This window comes from Dermacentor andersoni, chromosome 7 (assembly GCF_023375885.2).
Source record: "Dermacentor andersoni chromosome 7, qqDerAnde1_hic_scaffold, whole genome shotgun sequence".
NCBI lineage: Eukaryota > Metazoa > Arthropoda > Arachnida > Ixodida > Ixodidae > Dermacentor > Dermacentor andersoni.
This window is the reverse complement of record NC_092820.1, coordinates 162,456,887-162,476,470: the sequence shown is the minus strand read 5'-3', so window position 1 is coordinate 162,476,470 and position 19,584 is coordinate 162,456,887. Positions and strand designations below refer to the sequence as shown.

The 19,584-nt window shown below is 42.1% G+C and overlaps 2 protein-coding genes across 9 annotated transcripts in view; both read right to left on the bottom strand.

Annotated features, from left to right (window-relative positions):
• Positions 1-6,927, bottom strand: part of LOC126533152 (U4/U6.U5 tri-snRNP-associated protein 1) — a 40,115-nt gene extending 33,188 nt beyond the window's left edge. Inside the window, exons 1-3 of the mRNA XM_055071866.2 lie at positions 6,556-6,927; positions 3,443-3,491; positions 3,300-3,358 (exon numbers count right to left, since the gene is read on the bottom strand). Of these exons, the coding sequence (XP_054927841.1) occupies positions 3,300-3,358; positions 3,443-3,491; positions 6,556-6,814 (367 nt within the window). The 5' untranslated portion in view covers positions 6,815-6,927. The remainder of the gene's footprint in view (positions 1-3,299; positions 3,359-3,442; positions 3,492-6,555) is intronic.
• A 381-nt stretch (positions 6,928-7,308) lies between these two features.
• LOC126533145 (uncharacterized) lies at positions 7,309-13,353 on the bottom strand. Of its 8 annotated transcripts, none has more exons than XM_055071589.2 (12): positions 13,201-13,353; positions 12,457-12,572; positions 11,723-11,910; positions 11,429-11,554; positions 11,278-11,361; positions 11,158-11,202; positions 10,864-10,989; positions 10,698-10,796; positions 10,526-10,642; positions 9,662-9,736; positions 9,023-9,250; positions 7,309-8,177 (listed from the first exon to the last, which is right to left on the bottom strand). In XM_055071589.2, exons 2-12 carry the CDS (start codon positions 12,570-12,572, stop codon positions 8,137-8,139), a joined length of 1,245 nt encoding a protein of 414 aa, XP_054927564.1. In that variant the 5' UTR covers positions 13,201-13,353; the 3' UTR covers positions 7,309-8,136. The 8 variants fall into 8 exon arrangements, with proteins under 8 accessions (XP_054927564.1, XP_054927565.1, XP_054927563.1 ...); XM_055071590.1 differs by having other exon boundaries at positions 7,309-8,182; positions 10,864-10,953; positions 13,201-13,352; XM_055071588.1 differs by having other exon boundaries at positions 7,309-8,182; positions 11,738-11,910; positions 13,201-13,352.
• Positions 13,354-19,584: the final 6,231 nt, after the last annotated feature.

Below are 19,584 nucleotides of genomic sequence, written 5' to 3'. Positions count from 1 at the left end.
ATGTATTTAGATGGGAGCCCCCAGAAAAAGGTTCCTCTTAAAACTTGTAATTTATTCAGTGCATTGTATCATGAGACAGGCAGTAATAGTGGCTAAAAATAACATATATAGAAAGTGCTAATAACAAGGAGAGATTGGACAACTGGCACTGAACTGTGAATGAGACAAACATGATGGAGAAGAATGATGGCACAATGTGCAACGAGAGAAGAAGGGGAACCGAGGAGCTCGACGGCACAATGTGCAAGACATTTAAAGACTTGGACACTAGTTATATATAAACATCAGCAATGTGCGCGCCAGTGTACTGAGGCCTGAATTAGATTGTGGAAAATATCCCCTTTCCACAATACATTGAATAAAACATGGTAGAATATAAAGAATATAGCCATACAAGTTGTGTGATTTTTGAAAGTGAGCAGAAATACTTGAGTAAATAATCTGGAATACTCAAAGGTCGCAAAAAAATTTTTAAAAATATCTAAGAACATCACAATTTTCTTTTAGTATTTCTTACAACTGAAAAAGAAAGCTGGATATGGCCAATGAGCAAAGAGATATGACCAGTGTCTCTACACACACATAGTGCCATTCAATAGAAATCAATGGAACTCTATTGAATTGTAGAACACATAACATTGCCCGTCCTTGTGTAATCACATTGGGCCTTCAAGGTGATAATAAATGAAATGAAACAAAGGTCACCACAATTTTAATCATGACAATGATTGTAATGAACAAAACAACTGCACTTAACATTTTGGCTGGCCACACGCTAATGCAAGACTACAAATTACTGCTGTATTGCTTAGGAAAGCAGCCCAATATCAAGGCAGTTTACTTTAATAGTCATGCAAATTTGGCAAGCTCCACCAAGGAGAAAAGACCTCACTGCAAATAAATCAACATAATAAAAAATAATAATTAAAGATACAGAAAGGATAAGGAGCTCCAAGGGACTCGATTTCTTGTTAGTTACAACCATATGATGAAAGCAGACAATGAAGCCAGAGAAGGCATATAGGAAACTAACCTAATTTTAATTGTAGAAGTAATACGGTAAAGGAAAATTAAAGTTGATAACAAGGTAACTTGTCACAGGTGAGAGCCAAACTGACATCTTCTGCATTATGTATGCGATGCTTTACAACTTAAGAGGAAGCTTTAGCTCGGGCCCAACTCCGACGCGGCCTATTCAAATACATGTAAAAACGCAAAAACGTTTTTCTGAGATAACCCCTGGACCGATTTTAATGAAATTTGTTGCATTTGAGAGAGAAAGTTAAATTCTAGTGACTGTTGGAAGCGGAATTTTGATTTAGGGCTTGCATTTTGTTAAACGGATTTTCATAAATTCAGACGTTAGAAAAAAATAGAAGCACGAAGTTTACAAGATAATAGCTCTGCATCAAGAACAGATATCGCGATTCTGTAAACGGCATCCATTAGACCATTCAAAGCGGACAAATTTGATATTTCAGTTTACATCTTACGTGAATTTGTTACGTTGTTTACAAAGGTTTTGCAAAAGTTGTAATTACACATTACTCCATTTTTTGAGGTTCATGTGTAACATATCAATTTTGTCCGCTTTAGATGTGCTATCAGGTACAATTCACAGAATTGCGATATCATTTTTTCTTGCGGAGTTACGCAGTTGTAAACTTGATAGTTTCGTTTTCTTAAAATTTGCGATTTTTGCCAAATTTTTATAAAAATCTCACGACCTAAATCGAAAATTCGAAACCAACAGTCACTATATTTTAAGCTTTTCTTTTAAATGCAGCAAACCCTGTCAAATTTGGTGTAGTGGTTACCGAGAAAAACGAATTCTCCTTTTACATGTATTTAGATAGGAGCACCCGAGCTAAAGCTTCCTCTTAAGATACTGCAGTAGCCCCATCCTCCCGTCCACTTTCTTTCTTTTTCCTTATATTCTTTTTTTTTTTTTTGAGGGGGGGGGGAGGGACTTTCTGTACGGGTACAATATTACTTTGTATTGCCATTAGCCAGCATCACTAATGGCAACAGCAGTGAACGTGGAACGTCTTTTTAACCAAAGGCATCACATAATATGCGAGCATAGGAAGAGGCAACTGACCAATAAATTATTGTACGCCACCTCATGCCATCAAAGCTGCCAAAACCAAAGCCCTAGTTTTTTTTCTTGTTGACTTATTTTTGGCTATTTCCATTTTTATTATCATTATTTAGGCTTCAATTAAACATAACAAATAATTTCCCTTATGCTTTCCCTGGCTTCACTGCCTCTTTTAACTAATACAAATCAAGATAGTAAGTCTACAATGTTAAGATATCCTTATTTAGGCCAGTGCAAGGTAATGTGCAGATCATGTTCTATTTCACACATTAGCTAAATGGACCACTCGCTCTTAAGATTAACCTGAACTCTTAAGCAGTTTAGGCCACTGAGTGGAACTGGCCACTCACTCTTGAGCACTGAGCAAACCTGAACTTGTAAGAACCTCCTTAAGCAGGGCATGCATTTTGTTTGTCCTAGTGCTGAGGCTACAGGATAGCAGAAGTATCTTCAGCTGAGCTGGCTTAACAGTGGTCATTTTAGCAGCCAGTAAACAACTATTTCATGAAACTAAGAGTTTGCATGAATCTTCATGCCACATCAATCACATTGCATCAGCCAGAGATTAAATGAGTATTAACATTGACTGACCGGTGGAACACTGTATAGCTTTCTGTTACACTGTTGTGACTGCAAGTGCACTTCAAATTTTGCAGACTGTATAGTTTCGTTCAAACATCAAAATGAAGAAGTTTGCTTTACAGTCGAGGCTTGGCATATCATTAATAGCAATAGTGCATGCATAAGTCAGCCCTCAATTATTATCTTTCACGCGTGCCCACATGTGTTCATTATTGACGGGTTGGGGCTGCCTCAATTTGAGCGTGGGCAGATAAGTTCCCAAGTCTTTCTTCTTTTATGCCACTGAGTGACCTCTCAGTTGATAGTGTTTGGGCTGTACTCTTTATTCCTTCCGGTGTCTGTGTTTGTGTTGCTGCCCTTCAGTAACATTTATCTCTCATAAGACCCAGTTAACATGTGCTTTGCTCCCATACCTGGCTATAAACAAAGATATAATGAATAATCAAAACATTCGAAATACAAGATCATGTAACTGAACGTGATCCAAATGCCAGAAAATTAATCATTTGTATTCGAGGTATGAAATATTTGCATGTCCTATTTGGGTTGTGTGAACCTCAAGTAGAAAGACATCGTCACAGAAAAAGAAAGTTGGTGGTAGTGAAAAAAACGGCACCTGGGATTCCTCCTCCATCAACTTGCAGAGGCTTCAGACCAAGTTTTGCTCGCAGCTTGCTGAAAAGGAAAAGTTATGTACAGTCAACGAACGACCAGACAGTCTAGCCAAAGGTAGCTTAAAAATCGGTATAAGAAACTTACTTGGTCTCGTCAATGCTAAGAGAAGATTTGTCTTGGTGTCCAGTATCACCTGAAAAAGGAGGCGAGAAATTACCACATTTGTTGACTGCTAAGGTATTATAGACCTTCACTCTGATTACACAGGAGGCACTCAGACCAATAGAAAGGAATTAGAAAAAGAATTTGTAGCTCTACACCTTTGACAAGACTGGCAAACATGATAGACCAATTTATGAAGGCTAAATAGACAGGGCTACTCTTTGACAAAGCAGAAATGACTGCTAACAAAGCAATGCAGTATGTAAGCCACATTTTCATATCATGTATACCTTTTGCTGTGTAATTGTATACAAAAATATCCGATTTCAAATGTTCGGTTATAGTTTGCATAAATGTGCTATGTAGCTTGTAGGAGATTGCTTACTGTAGTAATAATGTGATGTTCATAGGCACACAAGATGTTAATTTAAAGGCAGCACTTGGTGCGCTTCATGTCCACCCGATTCGAATCCAGACGGTCAAAGCAGAGTTATGGAGTGGGGGCTCCCCATTCCATTCCGAAGAGTGCATATCCCCATTAATTCCACTCCTTTTAACTCCTTGAGATGGTGAGAGTTGGACTATCCCCACTACTGGTGTGGCTGAGGCGATCTATTCCATTCCTCCAACTCCAGTAAATGAAATGATTCCTTTATAATTTTTTACTTGGACCTTGCATGCCTCGAAACTAAAAATGTATTTTTGAAGTCTTAGTGACATTACAAATAATGTTACGTACAATATTTTTCACACAAGCAACATGTTCGTGGCCTGTTATCTCTGCAGTGCATTGTTGCCAAACCCTTTCAGACTTTCCTGATAGTGGCTATGTGCTGATGTCCTGTCATGTAGTTCATAGCTATCAAAAAAGAAAAAAAAGTGAATTATGTGCCCAATGGCAGGATCAAACCTCTGTCTGGGAGACTGAAATTCGTTACAGAGCAGCTCAATGCTTTCATCATTAGGCCACAATCACACGTATGCGTCTACTGTGCCATCACCAACTAGCTTTTTAAGGCAATCGGTGCTAGTCACATTGCGTAGATCGGGTGCGCTGCGCGAGACCACATGCGCATGTGCCCGTTTCAGTTACACCAACAATGCAGGAATGAAATGTGCAAATTTATAGCATTTGATTAACCACTTCCTGAAAGCATTGCTTCACACAGATTCCAATGTGTACGTTGGACCTGCATACCTTCTTGAAAATAAGACTTTTCTGAATTTTGGTTTCTGCAAGAATCTCTGCCTATGTGCTGCAAAAGGAATCACCAGCCCTCAAAAGAAAGAAGTAATGTGCAAACACTTGTATAGTAGAGCACATGCCTTGTCAATACACTATCTATATGTAAAGAACCTTATTTCACAAACACATATAGAAGATGCACACTTAAGATAATTACAGGTGTCATAGGACTAGACAAAGAAATACATAAAGCGTAATGACAAAAACCTTATTGTTGTGCTTATCCAATATTGTCAACTAACATGCTAGCTGCATGAGTTAGAAGTCATCACAAATGTGTGATTTTATTGCAAAATATATTCAGTTCTTGCAATCAATATATTTCGAAGCAAGTCAGTTTGAAGCAACAGCCTGAAGTGCGATCCCTTTTCCGAAGTGCCTCCCTCCTCACACCGAAAATAGGAAGGAGACAATGCGAAGGCTCACTCTCTAGGCTTCTTAAAAAAAAAACATTATTTCAAAAATTGGCAATTATAATCGAGGCGTTCATAAGTGAAATTTAGACTCATCGTGTTTGCGCAGTTTTCTTCAAACTCGACACTAATTTCAGACATTATGGGGCCCTGATTTTTTATGTACTATAGTCTACAGCTGCCAGCTTGTGGCCACTGAAGTTTGCTTCACTATAGCTGCACATGTGTTAGGCATTTCATGAACACATTGCACACTGCGACATAAGCAGGGTTGTGTTCTAAAGATACACTGTTCTCAAAAATCTGCTATTCATTCAAAACTCAATCATGCAAGGCAAAGCAGAAAATAATTTTGCACCAATGTGTGCACCATGCATTCAGCTACAGTATTTTGTAGGTTTGAGAACTAACATAAAAGTGAAACACACTGATAAGGTTTACCAGGCGATCTCTTTTTGTTTTACGTCTGCTGGCATGCTAATGGGGACCAATTTTTTTACAAGACACCTCTCCGACTTGCTGTCATCCCTCATTCTGGATACTCGACAGTGTGCCAAAAGATGTGGTGTGCGTTCTCAATTATTGTGAACTTGTGCAAGGTACAATCACTGGCGACGTAGTATTTGGCCTCCATCCTTTTGTCGTAAGTGAAATGTGCTCTTGCTAAAGCGAAGCATATTTCTTAGGAACTAGAAGTTGCTGTCTTTGAAGGCACTTCATTCTTGTAATACAGAAAGGGTTCTATGCATTCAGAAGTGTAGAATGTGCATAATATAGTGTTGTTCGTAATTACCGCAGCAGTCGTACTAGTAACAGATAGGTAGATGGTAGAAGAAACAGTAGAATAACAAGTCTAGTTTAGTCTATATGGCAAGTTTGCGAGTTTGGTTATCTCAAAATAAATATTTCGGGTTTCACGACTACGTGCAAGCCCATTCCATCTGTCCGACGGGTGCGATCATTCCATTTTGGGTGTTTAAAAAAGTGGAATGATTCCGAAATCAAATTAACTCCGTAGTTACCACTCCGCAACTCTGTTTCAAAGAATCGAAGCTGACAGAGAAGGTTCCTCCCTGAAACACTACGTATCCTAGGCTCTATCTAAAACACGATTCTTTTTTTTAATATCCGAACTGTGTGCTGTAACTAGACTCGTGTTTAGGTACACTCTGTGAAAAACCGCTATTTGTAAAAATCACATTAAGAAAATATCGAAAACACCATGGCATGAAAGATTCGCGTAACCGAACCCAAAGCTTTTCACGCAGCTAACTACCGCAGATATGGCTCAGAATGGAATTGTTTTCATGCTGAAGTGCGACAAAGCGTGTGTGTAGCTAGGTGTCACACCAATTGAGCTTAAGATCATCGTTAAAATTAGTCCCTAAGTGTGTCACGACAGCGTACAGCAGTAGTCAGCACACATTGTCACTCACTTTCCGAACCGCTTTGTTCTTGCTTAGGTCTGGGCGACAATTCGCGTTCCTCTTTGACGCGGACCTTTTCGACGGGCTGTCCTTCATCGTCAACAGTGGCACGGGCGCGTTTGCGGTCGCGGTGCCTATGTTTTTCCTTGGTGCCGTCTCGCTCCCTCGATTTGGAGCGCGAACGACGAGACTTCTTCTTGTCCTTGCTCTTTTCCTTGTCCCTATCCCGCTCACGATCCTTGTCCTTGTGTTTTTTAGACGATCCCATCACTCCTTTTCGTTGTTTTTCACGGGTAATTCGCGCAGGTGACCACCTCGGTTCTGTGGGCTTCAAAACAACGCTGTCGCTACGTTGGCAGCCATTTTTGCCTTTCGTGATGCACTAGCCATAGCGTTTTTGGTGTTTCCAATCGGTTGGCATTTTCTTGTGACATGTTACTACCATAGACAAACGAACATTTCCAGTGTGTCCAGTCTTTTGGCATTTTTTCCCATGTTACTGCGATATAGAAACACATTCAACAAGAGCGGACACTAGCGGCCGAATTCTTTCGGGTTCGGGCGCGCGCGTTTTGAACGCTAGCTAATACGTGTTACGCCGGTTGCAGTCACCGGCTGTTTCTACTGTTAACCCTATGCACTAGGGGGGTGCAAGCTGCATTCTGTAGAATGTGCGAATATACGATTGCTCTTTGCCAGCAATCAACGCAGCTGTCCCACAGCCTTTGTCCAACAGTGCCATTCCAGAAAACAGATGCTAGATAAACTTTCAAGTGAATATTTATTTGACTCTATAAAATACAACAACACCGACACTGTACACAGTTCCCATTTGGCGCAGACATAAAACATCAAGCGACGAGTGCAATACAGAAAATTGCAGAGAAAACACAGTAATCTTTATTTTACATCATAAATGTACAAAACAGATTCGCGACCCATTTTAAGCACTGCAAGCAAACTGAAAGACATTGCCAAAGTAACGCCTTTAGGCAATCGACACAATACATGACCTGGTAGGAATGAATCGCACATTTCAGTTTAAAAACGAAAAAAATAAAACCGACTAGACTTTATGCTCAAGCAAAATAAATTTAGGCAAGTAGATTTGTGCCACTTTCTGCATAAATAATGAATATTTTTGTCTTAACAGATTTGACGTTTCAGAACCGCCACTGGTCCTTCGTTAACTAATAACTCGAGAGGTCTACGCACTCTTTGAACTTAAATCCGCACCCCCAGCCCCTCCCCCTCAACGTCCATTCTGCAAGATCCCCTGGTACCACGTGGCTTCCAGAAAGTACTACATAATTCGCACCATACATACAATCACATTACAAAACAATCGCAAACCATGACAAAACAAGCACGAACAACAGATGACATAAGCAGGAGATAGTACGAAACAAGCGGTATGGCTGAGACCAGTTACAAGTTCACTTCAACGGTTGGGCAGGTCCACATGACACGTTCCCCACGTGCACGTCACTGAGGGGCCCACTGTCATTGGTCTCCGCTGTTCGCGGCTTGCACCTTTCATATTCCACTCAGCGTTCGCTCTTTCAACTTTCGCTGCACTTGTTCGCTGAGTTATGCCGACGACACTCGTCGCAGGAATGGGCGCCCGAGAGCTGCGCTATAAACAAACGCAGTTTTCAACCTGCAAGCAGTTGTTTTGTTCACAATGAATAGCATCTTGAAAGGACTATTTTGACACCCTTCAACAGATGTGCAGTTGCACCTCCAGAGGGAACCACAAATAAGACATGCTAACATTAACGTATCCAGCAACACATTTTCACAAGCTTCTTGACTCGCATCATAAGACAAGTTTCTTTTTTTTAACAAACATGAGGGTGTGCACTCGATGGCACTCATTTCATGCTTGAGTGCTTGCTGAAATATTAAATAATTTTAGTCATATTGTGAGAAGCAAACAATCAAAGATCACATACACGTGACGCCTGCGACAAAAAAGGATGTTTGACATCTGCCGTCAAGGCCGCGAGGTGCGGCACTTGGTAACACTCCCAGCCTTAGTTCTAGTAGATAAGCATAAATACCCCTGAAAGCGGATGGAAAAACAGCACCGCAGTAGCTGGTATGAGTAACTGGTATGAACACCACACGCGTAATTCGAAGACATGGGTTCATGCCCAACTTAGTGCCATTTATTTTTCATCCATTTGCATTTCCATTAATTCATTTTTTAATTCAATTAATGAGTACATGTAATTTCCCCTATGCTGCCCTTGGTGTCTGTTTGTTGGTTTCTCATGATATGACTAATAAAAATCAGGCCCTTTCCTCTCATTATAATCTAATTTTATTAATCATGCCTGTGTCATTCTACAGTCAGCAAACCCTGTATGCTGTATAGGCATAGAGAAAATCAGTGCCAAAAACTAGTAAGCTCGTGGTCCACGAAAGTTCAAATCCAAAGCAAATGTCTTGACCCGAACAGGGAACCGCTTGCCTTTGTCCTTCTGTTGAAGATGCATGTGTGCACATAGAAGCTTAAAAACCTCCTTTGTCACACGCGAATGGATAAGGCTTAGTGTCTTTGAAGTTGACAGCGGTAGCTTGTGCTGCTGCTTCCATAACCGTGTGATGGTCCGCCGGTAGGTTGCCACCTTGGACTGGAATCGGTAGGTTTTCCTAAATTTTTTTGAAGGAAATTTCCTTGCTGCACCATTGCAAGCAGCTGCAACCGACAAAAAATATAGTACATGTATTAATAAAGGTAAGTGTACAACAAGTCCTTGATACAACACTAATTTACTGATTACCTCATACTCGACAGTGCATTATGAGACTGCAAAACGTGCAAAGCAAAACATTAAGATTTTTTAAAGAAATATAATCATCATGATTCACAAATAGTATTCGTAAACAGAGCCGTCATGACCCCAATTAGAACTGGATGAAAATTTCTTCGTCTCAAAGCCACATGCACTACCTCACGAAGGTGCCCAATAATATAGTACGGAAATCAAAGAATACGAAGTTGCACTGTTTTCCAAACTTTTCATTTTACAATGAGCCAAATAACAGCCACTATCTCAAAGAAAACGTACAGATCTACTCACTAGCTTTGCCTCAACCAACGACTTACCAGGAAAGTCTCCTTCTGAGCTTGCAGCTGTGCGAATACAGCTGCTGGTGCTTGCGAACATCTTGGACACGGCATCTGCACAAACAAGAAGTACAAAATAATTTTAGCCTGCTGGCAGAGAAGTACAATATTATACAGGTAACGTACTGCAGTGGAAACACTTTATGCAACAGCTTATGCATCACGTGCAGTGCATGAGCTACAATGCTAAGGAGAACATGTCTGGCACAATTTTGTGGTACTTCATTCACCCAGTCCCAATATAGCTGCACGGCAGTACAAAGCAATGGTAGCTGGCATGTTGACAAATATTTCTTAACTTGCAGAGCAAGACACACAGCCAAATTCAAAGCATCAGCAGTTACCACCACTGTGTTCTTAAAGCGAAGCAAAGCTTGCATAGTTTATAGGTTGTAGGCCATGTATTTACAGAAGCTGTTCAACAGAAATAGCACCATGCATTTACAAAGCTCATGCTTCTGCAGAAATGCATTAATTAATTCTGTTAGTCTGTGATATAACGAGAAGTAGCAGGAAATAATGTGCAGCAGTACCTGTTATCAAGCTTTCGGCACATTTGCTGTGAACAGCTACAGATGGTACAGACAGGTATAGATGTGTTCTCAGCCACACAATGATGCAACATATAGATGGATTCATAGCAAAATATATGACAAAATTTACGCCACAAGGAGGATTGCCTTAAGAACATTTTGTACTTTGCGACTGCGCCAAAATTGCGACGACACGTCCAGTGGGATATAGTACTGCATAAAGATTGCATCTTGACCTTGCAGTTACTGCATGCGTACTGTCCTTTCAAAGGTAATTGTCAACAATAGCAACACTTGACGTGATAGTTACCATGCACAGCACAATGCTCAGCTCCAGTAGAATCACTGCCAGACACGTCCACTTGGCATCCTGCAGCACCTAGCTCCCTCACGGGGCTGTTGCAGCCAGACATCCCTTGCAGGCTTCCTGCAAAATTGCCTGCCGTTGCCACTTTGTTAAATGAAATTTAATGCCAACTTACCTTCGGCAACATGGCTTTCCGTCATGAGGGAGCCTTTCTCAGCTGTTTCCTCTAGGACATCCTTACCAGCTTGTTCCTCACTTACAGGATGGCCATAGCCTGCATGGATTTATAAATTTGCGTCTTAGTGAGAGTGCCACTAGCAAACGCTGGACACTGCAAGCACCTCGCACAGCAGGGTCTTCAGACATAAAGCAGCTGATGTATGTAGACTCTTCCGGACGGTCCTCTGGCACTATGTATTGAGGTGATGTATCTGCGAAGGCCCCGACAGGCGGCACATCAGCAGAATCTGCAATAGTTAAATAAATATAAATGGTGTCCACTTGATGCTGGTTCATGCAGGAGTAAGTACCACAACACTGGTACCACTAACAATGCTATGAAGGGATTGAGACACACACACACTACAGCGAAGTCGCACCAAGCCAGTGCTGAAACTTCGTGTCACACTGCATACCTGAGTAAACTGTAGATACGGCCATTCTTGTGAGCCGCATGCACCCTGGATTCATGAAATCTTGTGCAGTAAAATGGTCACTGCAGATTCTTTGTTAAATGAAAGATAATGCCAACTTACCTTCGACAACATGGGAGCCGTTCTCGGATGTTTCCTCTAGGACGTCCTCACCAGCTTGTTCCTCACTTACAGGATAGCCATAGCCTGCATAGATTTATAAATTTGCGTTTTAGTGAGAGTGCCGCTAGCAAACGCTAGGCACTACAAGCACCTCGCACAGCAGGGTCTTCAGACATAAAGGAGCTGGTATATATAGCCTCTTCTGGACGGTCCTCTGGCACTATGTATTGAGGTGATGTATCTGCGAAGGCCCCAACAGGTGGCACATCAGCAGAATCTGCAAGAGTTAAATCAAAATGTTGTCTACTTGACGCTGGTTCATGCAGGAACAAACGCTGCCAAACAACAAAACTGGTACTACTAACAATTCTATGAAGGGATAGCGACATACACACACACGCTACAGCAAAGACGCACCAAGCATCAAGTCGGTGCTGAAACTTACAGTCACATTGCATACCTGGGTACCTGGGTACTGTAGGTACAGCCGTTTTTCTGAGCCGTGTGCGCCCTGGATTCATGAAATCTTGTGCAGTGAAATGGTCACTGCAGATTCTGTATGAAGTGTACAATAAGCTAACTGGCTTTTCCACAAGATCGGCCCTTCGGGAGTACGTCACCCATGCCGTCGACCTGCACACATGTTTTAAAACAGCAGGTCATTGTATCGCTCAAACAATAAGCAATAAATATTCGATTGCAACCCAACATGAGTGCATACATGCATGATGCATCAGAAATTTAGGAAGCAGTATGTTCTTCCTTAATAAAAAGAAAGAGTACACTAGTTTTTAAACTGCCGAACAGCTGTAGCAGCCTGCGTGACATCTGGGTCCGAGTGATAGAAGCTTAAATTTTGCGATTTTTCAATAAAAAGAAATCCAACAAAAACATGCACCTACACGTAACTGACATGTGCAATGGTCAAGCTGCTTATACCACACAAAATCTTGCATTATATTGCTCTGCGATAACATGGTCAATTTGCTGTCACCTGGAAATGCTCATTACATTTTCCAACTCCCGAACTAATTTAAGAGTATATATACAGGTAATGCCTCTCATCCGATTGCTTCGGTTTAATAAAGGTTATACTATAGTGCGGAAATACCCCACATGGCTAGGTATTCCCATTAAAGCAGGAGAAACATTCCGCTAAAAACTTGTAACACAACAAACCTGCTGTCCTGTGGGATGCGAAAGAAGCAGGTTCCAGGCTTCTTTTGCGTTCTTCCGTTGTTTTGGCACCACGGTACACAACAGTAGTTGCCGTACGAACCGCTACAGGTGGACATCTGTTGAAAAACGTAAATTACAAGCATATGCCATCAGGATATAAACCGCTTGAAGACGCGACAAGTGCGAAAGTGGTGTACGGGCGACAAGGACAATTAGCTTTAACGAAAAGCTTTAGTTCAAAAAAAAATAATAAGTTACACTAATGCTGGGTGTCGGAGAAAGCGTCACATACATGTATGTCCCAGTAAGATTCAATACACGCGAAACTGCGTCACAACGGCCGAGGTGCTTCTCGTTCACAACGCCGGTGCTGCCAACGTACTCCAAAAAGTAATGAAATAAGTTACAATAACATAGGGGGGAGGGGGGGGGGGGGCGGGCTCAGAGAAAGCGTCACAAACATGCCCCAGTAGGATCCAGATTCACTACGCGCCAAACTTCCCAAACTCCGCCACAGCGGCCGAACTGTCTGCGTCACAGCGGCCGGTGCGGTTGCAACCCCAAATAGTACCGAAATAAGCTATAATATCGTTGGGGGGGTCATAGAAAGCGTCACAAACATGTCACAATGAGCTTCAATACACGACGCTGTTTTTCCTTGCGTCACAGCGACAGCTGCGACCAGCGCGCCTAAAGCCTGAATTGCTTGAAATGCAGCGCAGACTGTCAAACAATATTTCTCACCTTGCCGTGTAGAAGTGCAACGGGTGCGCAAACATACGCTGAGAGCCCGAGCTATACCAAAAAAGGGGCAAACGGGAAGCCGAACAGCCGAACGCTCATGTGAGCGTAGCAGACGGGCATTCTTTCTCTGGGACGGGCTCGTTCATGGGCTCGTTAAAGAACCAGCTTGGCTTGTCGCTAGGTAACGCGTGATGATGATGATGACTCGGCGAACGAGTTGAGGAGAAAATGCATGACAACAGAGGTGGGTAACTTGTAATCGTCCGTAGCTCTCTTAATATGAGACGTTTCACACAAATTGTGGTGCGAATAATTAACTTCAGCTGTACCCTACACGTCTACAAAATTTGTCCGAACCGTTTCAGGGGCCCTTTAACGGAAAGACCAGTACCGTACTTTTGCTAATGTTTAACGAGATGCGTAACCCCTGTAGCCATGTCTTCAGCATTCCTAAGTAATTCTGCAACGACTGGTGTAGAGGATGTATATTATTTGCGGATATAGAATACGATATCGTCCGCATAAACATAAATGTGTACTTCCGGAGACAAAGGAATTGAACTAAGCAAACTGTTAATTACTATTGGGGACTAATAACGGCACCCTGTGGTACACCTTTTGTCTGCTTGTGTTTAGACGTCGAAATACCGTGTTGATAACAATAAAACTCCGTATCCCTCATAAATTCATAGATCCAAGCGGTTGTACACTTCGGGAATTCCGTGGACTGAAGCTAATCGAATAGAATGCAATATTCTACACAATCGTACGCTTTTGCTACATCTAGCGTCACCAAAGCTGCACACTCTCGTATGCGGCGATTTATTTATTTATTTATTTATTTATTTATTTATTTATTTATTTATTCATTTATTTATTTATTTATTCAGTACCCACAGGCGCCAAAAGGCATTATAGTGGGGGGGGGGGGGGGGGGTTACCAAACAGTCATAAACGTTCACAAAATATCTTTTTTTTACCCGACGTGAGAAAAAGCAACAAAAGTTCAACAGAAGTTACAGAATTTTCAAAACACGGTAAGTTATACATGGGCAATTCAACCTAAAGGTAAAAGAAACGGGCTAGTTGAGTCACTTCAACAGGGCAAAAAATACATCATTTGACACGACTTTGACGACACTGGCAGGTAACCTATTCCATTCTTGTATAGCTTTTGGTAAAAATGTATTCTTATACAGTTCTGTCTTGCATTGAACTTCTCGTACCTTTAGCGCATGGTCCACGCGTTGCGATTGGTAATGAGGCGGCATTATATATTTTTTCCCTTTCTATACCAATTGTACCGTAGATAATGGAATGGAAAAGCTTCAGTCGCAGCCTTCTGCGTCGTACCTCCAAGGTATCCCATTTAAACTCTTCCTTAGCACTCGTAACTCTGAAATTAACTTTGTATCGACCTGACACGTATCGCACACCGACATTCTGTACCCTCTCAGGTTTTTCAATGTCACGTGCCGTCGGAGGATCCCATGCTACACAAGCGTACTCAAGGACGGACCTTACGTACGTTTTGTATAGCAGCTCTCGTGTAGACGTGCTGAATGCTCTGGAGTTCCTACGAAGAAAACCTAACATTTTCCCTGCCTTAGCGGTTACATAGTTAACCTGTTTCTGCCATGATAATTCTGGGGTGTACCAAACACCTAGGTAGTTAAACTGTGTTACTTTAGCTATTAAACTGTTATTCAAGGTGTAAGAGAAATTTATAGAGTTCTTCTTTCGAGTGAATGTCATGTTGACTGTTTTGGTTAGGTTTATCTGCATGCGCCACTTAGTGCACCATCCACTAATTAGATTGAGGTCTTCCTGAATCAGACTGGCATCATCCATGCTGTTAGTCACCCTATATAACACGCACCCATCTGCAAACAGCCTTAGCTGAGATGTAAGGTGTTGTAAGAGAAGTTGTAAGATGTAAGTACAAGTTTAATGCGGCTCTCTAAATCTGCATGGGCGCACCATATGGAGTGGGCGGAGCGAAATCCAATCTGATAAGGACTGAGAAGTGTATCATCCTACATAAAATTTGTTATAAGGCGGTGAACAACCCTTTATATTAAGAGAAATTGGTCTTATGTTGACTAATTCCAGCTGTTCATTTCTTCAATTGTGGAATAATTTTAGCTACTCTCCACTCTCTTGGAACTCATGAATGCTTGAGAGAGAAATTTACTATAATTAGTAGGCGCATAACCAAACAAAACGTTTAGCATTCCTGTTGTAATGTCATATGGACCTGGGGCTGACGCCGGTAATGATCTAGTAATGCCCTCAAGCTCTGTCGCTGTTACTTCTACACAGTCGTCTCCCGGGGGAGGTTTCTTTAGTCCTATCTGCAATTAATGCTTGAAACGTCCGGCAAGTCCTTGAGCAATTTTCTCAAGTGACTCATAATTATTTTTTTTGATAGAACGACAAAGTCGATATTCACGGACGCCGATATAACATTAAGGCATCGAAGAAACTTAAAACAGGGCTTTTTTATTGCTAGACTTCGAGATATATATTTAGTGTTTGAGATCATAATTCTCCTTAGCTTTTGAGACTGTTCGCTTAAATACCGTGCCTATATATGCATAATCAGCCCAATTAATAGGGCATTGATTTTGTAAATGTTTTTTTTTTCACGCAGCTTTCCGACGTCAAAAATCTCGCTCGCAATCAAAATTCCACCAGGGACAATATGATCCACCCTTAGTAGATTGTACAACAAATTGAAGTGTTTTGGTGCTGTAGAATCGGAGTAATACTTGGTCCTACTGCACTCTGTGGTCGAGGGTATTTCGTTCGAGCTTTACAATAGCACGGATATACACGAAACAGTCGACGCGCTCTCATTTTCTGCTTCGGTCCTGGGATGTGACGTCAAGCACAACTCTAGGCAAGTTCGTTTTTAAAGCGAAGCTTTCCTTGCCTCTTCCTTCGACTGTCCCATTGCAGCTGTTACCGTTTGGCACATCGCGTCAGGAGCTGGTTCAGAGCGTGTGTAAACATGACAAGAGCGCCGCTGAGACGACAGGCGAAGAGAGAAACTCGTTTGAACCTTTGTATGGCGTCGAATGTACACAATGCCATCTGGAGCTGACTACGCGCCTCCATATTGGCCTCTTGACAGCTGTAATTATCCGTGAACCCGCCCCCCACCCCACCTCCAAAAGCAGAGGAGGGGAAGAGGAGGCAGGGAATGGGTAGAACAAACGCCGTCGAGACACGAGTAAATAACAGCCTTGCCACTTATCGCTCGCAGTTCCCATACAAGGAGAGGAGGGGGGAGGCTCTGTGCCCGCCACTGCAGCTTTGCAACTATGACATTGCTGGAGGTCGCGGGTTTGATCCCCACCGCTGCAGCCGCATTTCGACGGAGTAAAATAAAAGAAAAAAAATACGCTCGTGCACTTAGATTTAGCCTTTAGGGACACCCCAGTGTCAAAATTAGCCAGGATCGAGTCCGCCACTACGGCGTGTCTCATAATCTGACTGTGGTTTTGGCACACGCAGCCCCGTAATTCAATTAAACTTTAACACTTCTGCCGCGATGCGATGTGCTATGTGAGGCAACGAACGTGCTCAACCCTCTCGGAGGTTGGGAACTATGGCGCAAAGCAGCGCCTTGAGCAAACACATCCTCCTGTGCGTTCTGTGTACTACGCAGAGAAACAGCAGTGGTTCACGCAAGGTTTAACACCAACTCACCACTCTCGTGTCGGACTAAAAGTTGGAAGAAATTAAGCATGCGCCGTAGACATCACCGCTAATTATCGTCAGTCAACGCGAACAGCACAGAAAGCTTCGCTTACATCGATTCCCACAGTGCATGGGATCCGCATAATTTTAAGTTTCTGCGGAGACGAAATGGACTTCCTTTCTTTCCCGCTATACATTGCAATCGGGTGTGCAAACACCCATTTGCAATGCAGCGGGGGAGGCAAATTTGCGTGGCAGCTCCATTTCTGTGTAGATAGCCGATCTTTTTTCGCTACTGGGATCTCGATGAAGACTTTTCTGCATTCCACCACCATCGTGACTCGACTGAAATCAACCCCCGACTTGTTGCGCAGCCGCTGACCCACGCTTTAACGATCGTCGATGATCAACGTCTAAGCTAACACGCCAAAAATAATTTCAAAATGATAATCCGTATTATACATTGCGCTTGAATTACAACATCCTTCCGCCAGCACATTTCTGTGCAATAAGATAAATTAGATACCGCCATAAAAAAAAATATATATCCACTTAGCTTTTCTGGCTGTATATAATGTTAATATGTGTACATTATTTAGGACAACAGTAAGAATCAGCTAGAACACTAGAATAATTAATTAACCCCATGAAACGATTTTGGGGAACAGTCTAGGCTTACACCATTTTATTTATTTATTTACTTATTTATTTATTTTGAGCGGGCGGGAAATTTGGTCATTGGTTCCAGAACCATTCCTCCCGGGAACTTGCTTCCTGCACATAGCGGCACGTTCGAAATGTTCTACAACGTGAAGGTCATGTGTATTAGCTGAATAAAAAGATTTCCCGAATGACTGTAGGTCTGGAAACCTAGCCCCCGGTCTGGTATTGTCTGGTCGTGACAAATCTTGGCTTTGGAGACCTTCCCTATATATTCATGAGTGAGGTGACCAGTGTGTCAGACCGTCTGCCATTGCGTTTACAAAAAAAAAAAGAAAAAAAAGCTTTAGATCTAGGGTGTAATTATGCGATTAAATTTGGTGCTGTCTGTTTCATCATGGAGGCAAACAGTTAAATTCTGGGGTTTTACGTGCCAAAACCACCATCTGATAATGAAGCCCACCGTAGCGAGGAATTCATGATTAATTTTGACCGCCTGAGGTTTTTAACGTGCCCCTACATCTAAAAGCGCGCGTTCTTGCATTTCGCCTCCGTCGAAATGCGGTCGGGGTCGAACCCGCGACCTCTATATGTCAGCAGTGCAACGCTCGTGCGCTGCTCATGCAGAGTGCCGGCACGTGCCGCATGCATCCTCTTTATATTGTCACTTTGCGCCGAAATAAGTATCTATTCAGCAAGAGCGCTGTGTCCTTATAACCTTGCCTGTCCAATCGTATAGCGTTCTCGTGTTCTGCGCATTTTTCAAAATGAATCTCCTCCTACTTGCCCAGCTTGCGATAGTTATTTACAATCGTTGTGATGCGTGCAAAAAATTAAAAAAAGGCGCCTCACAAGGTGATTATTTAGGAGTTGCTCCAGCTAAAGACCTCGCGAAAGAGCCTTGTGATGTGTCTCAGCTAACGTTATCCCAAAAAATTCAGAAAAATCACGGCGCGAAATACGGTTATACGACTTGCGATGTTACATTTCGGAGGTCTGACGACCGAATACAGGAGTTTTAAGATCGTATCTTGCATCACGTTCTTTAAATCCTTTTTTTTCCCAACAGCTTGGCTAACATTAGCTGCATGGCACACCCTATATGATTTGGGCAATCTTTCTGCGGAGTCAGTTCTGCGGAATATCACAAGGTGGAGGAAAGCTCATGAAAGTAAGAATTTACATCCACCTCTATACACGCAGCACGAAGCTACATCGGCAGGACTTATGTTCACGTATGAATAACAACTGCATCCAGTTTATCGATATTAATCTTTTTTTTTTTTTTTGGACGAGCATGTATGCTGGGGGTATCATCCCAGATCTAAGAAAAACCTTGTTGCGGTACGACAGCGCACACTCTAAATTGATTAAGAGAGGCATAGCAACCACGTGCATTAAGGCAACACTAAGTCGTGTGAGCATGAGTGCGAGCGAAGTTTTTTAAATCAGATAACCCAATTACAGAACGCAGGCTTTCCCCGTTCTGTCATCACTTCAGTACGCGAAGCCATCTTGCAGAAAGAAAAAAAAAAAGATTAATTTCGGAACCAGCACTGAAAGAAAAGAATGAAGACAAGAGACCGGCGCACGTGGTGCCATACTTGCAAAAGTTGTCACACAATCTAAACAGTTTCCAATAGAAATAATGTTAATTTGCTTTTCAGTGCACCGTGCAATCTTTGCTCGATATGTAATCGTATGAAATCGCGCGAGAGGCCCCTGTGCACCATAAATCATAGATCTCGTTTCACTGACTGCAGGCGCAACGTTATCTATCAGATACCGCTGAGCTGTGGAAAAACTTGTATAGGTCAAACGGCACAGTGTCTCAATGAAAGAGCTCGTCAGCACAAAAGTAACCTAAAGAATGGCTTTGGGAGTCATTTAGCAGGACATTGTAATAAGCGTCCCTGCACTCCCATATCTGAAAAAAAGATCATAGGGAAAAGAAAAGGTAAGAGGAAAAGAGAAATAATAGAGGCTTAGTACATTAGAAAGGTAGAAGCTATATGTGTA

What these genes read in the sequence shown, in the direction of transcription:
- LOC126533145 (XM_055071587.2), bottom strand. Translation starts at nt 12,572, where the DNA reads ATGTCCACCTGTAGCGGTTCGTACGGCAACTACTGTTGTGTACCGTGG. An exon ending in CGCATCCCACAGGACAGCAG is followed by an intron (nt 11,911 to 12,456) that starts GTTTGTTGTGTT and finishes ACATGTGTGCAG; the next exon opens with GTCGACGGCATGGGTGACGT. An exon ending in TCTTCAACAGAAGGACAAAG is followed by an intron (nt 8,183 to 9,022) that starts GCAAGCGGTTCC and finishes GTTTGTTTATAG; the next exon opens with CGCAGCTCTCGGGCGCCCAT.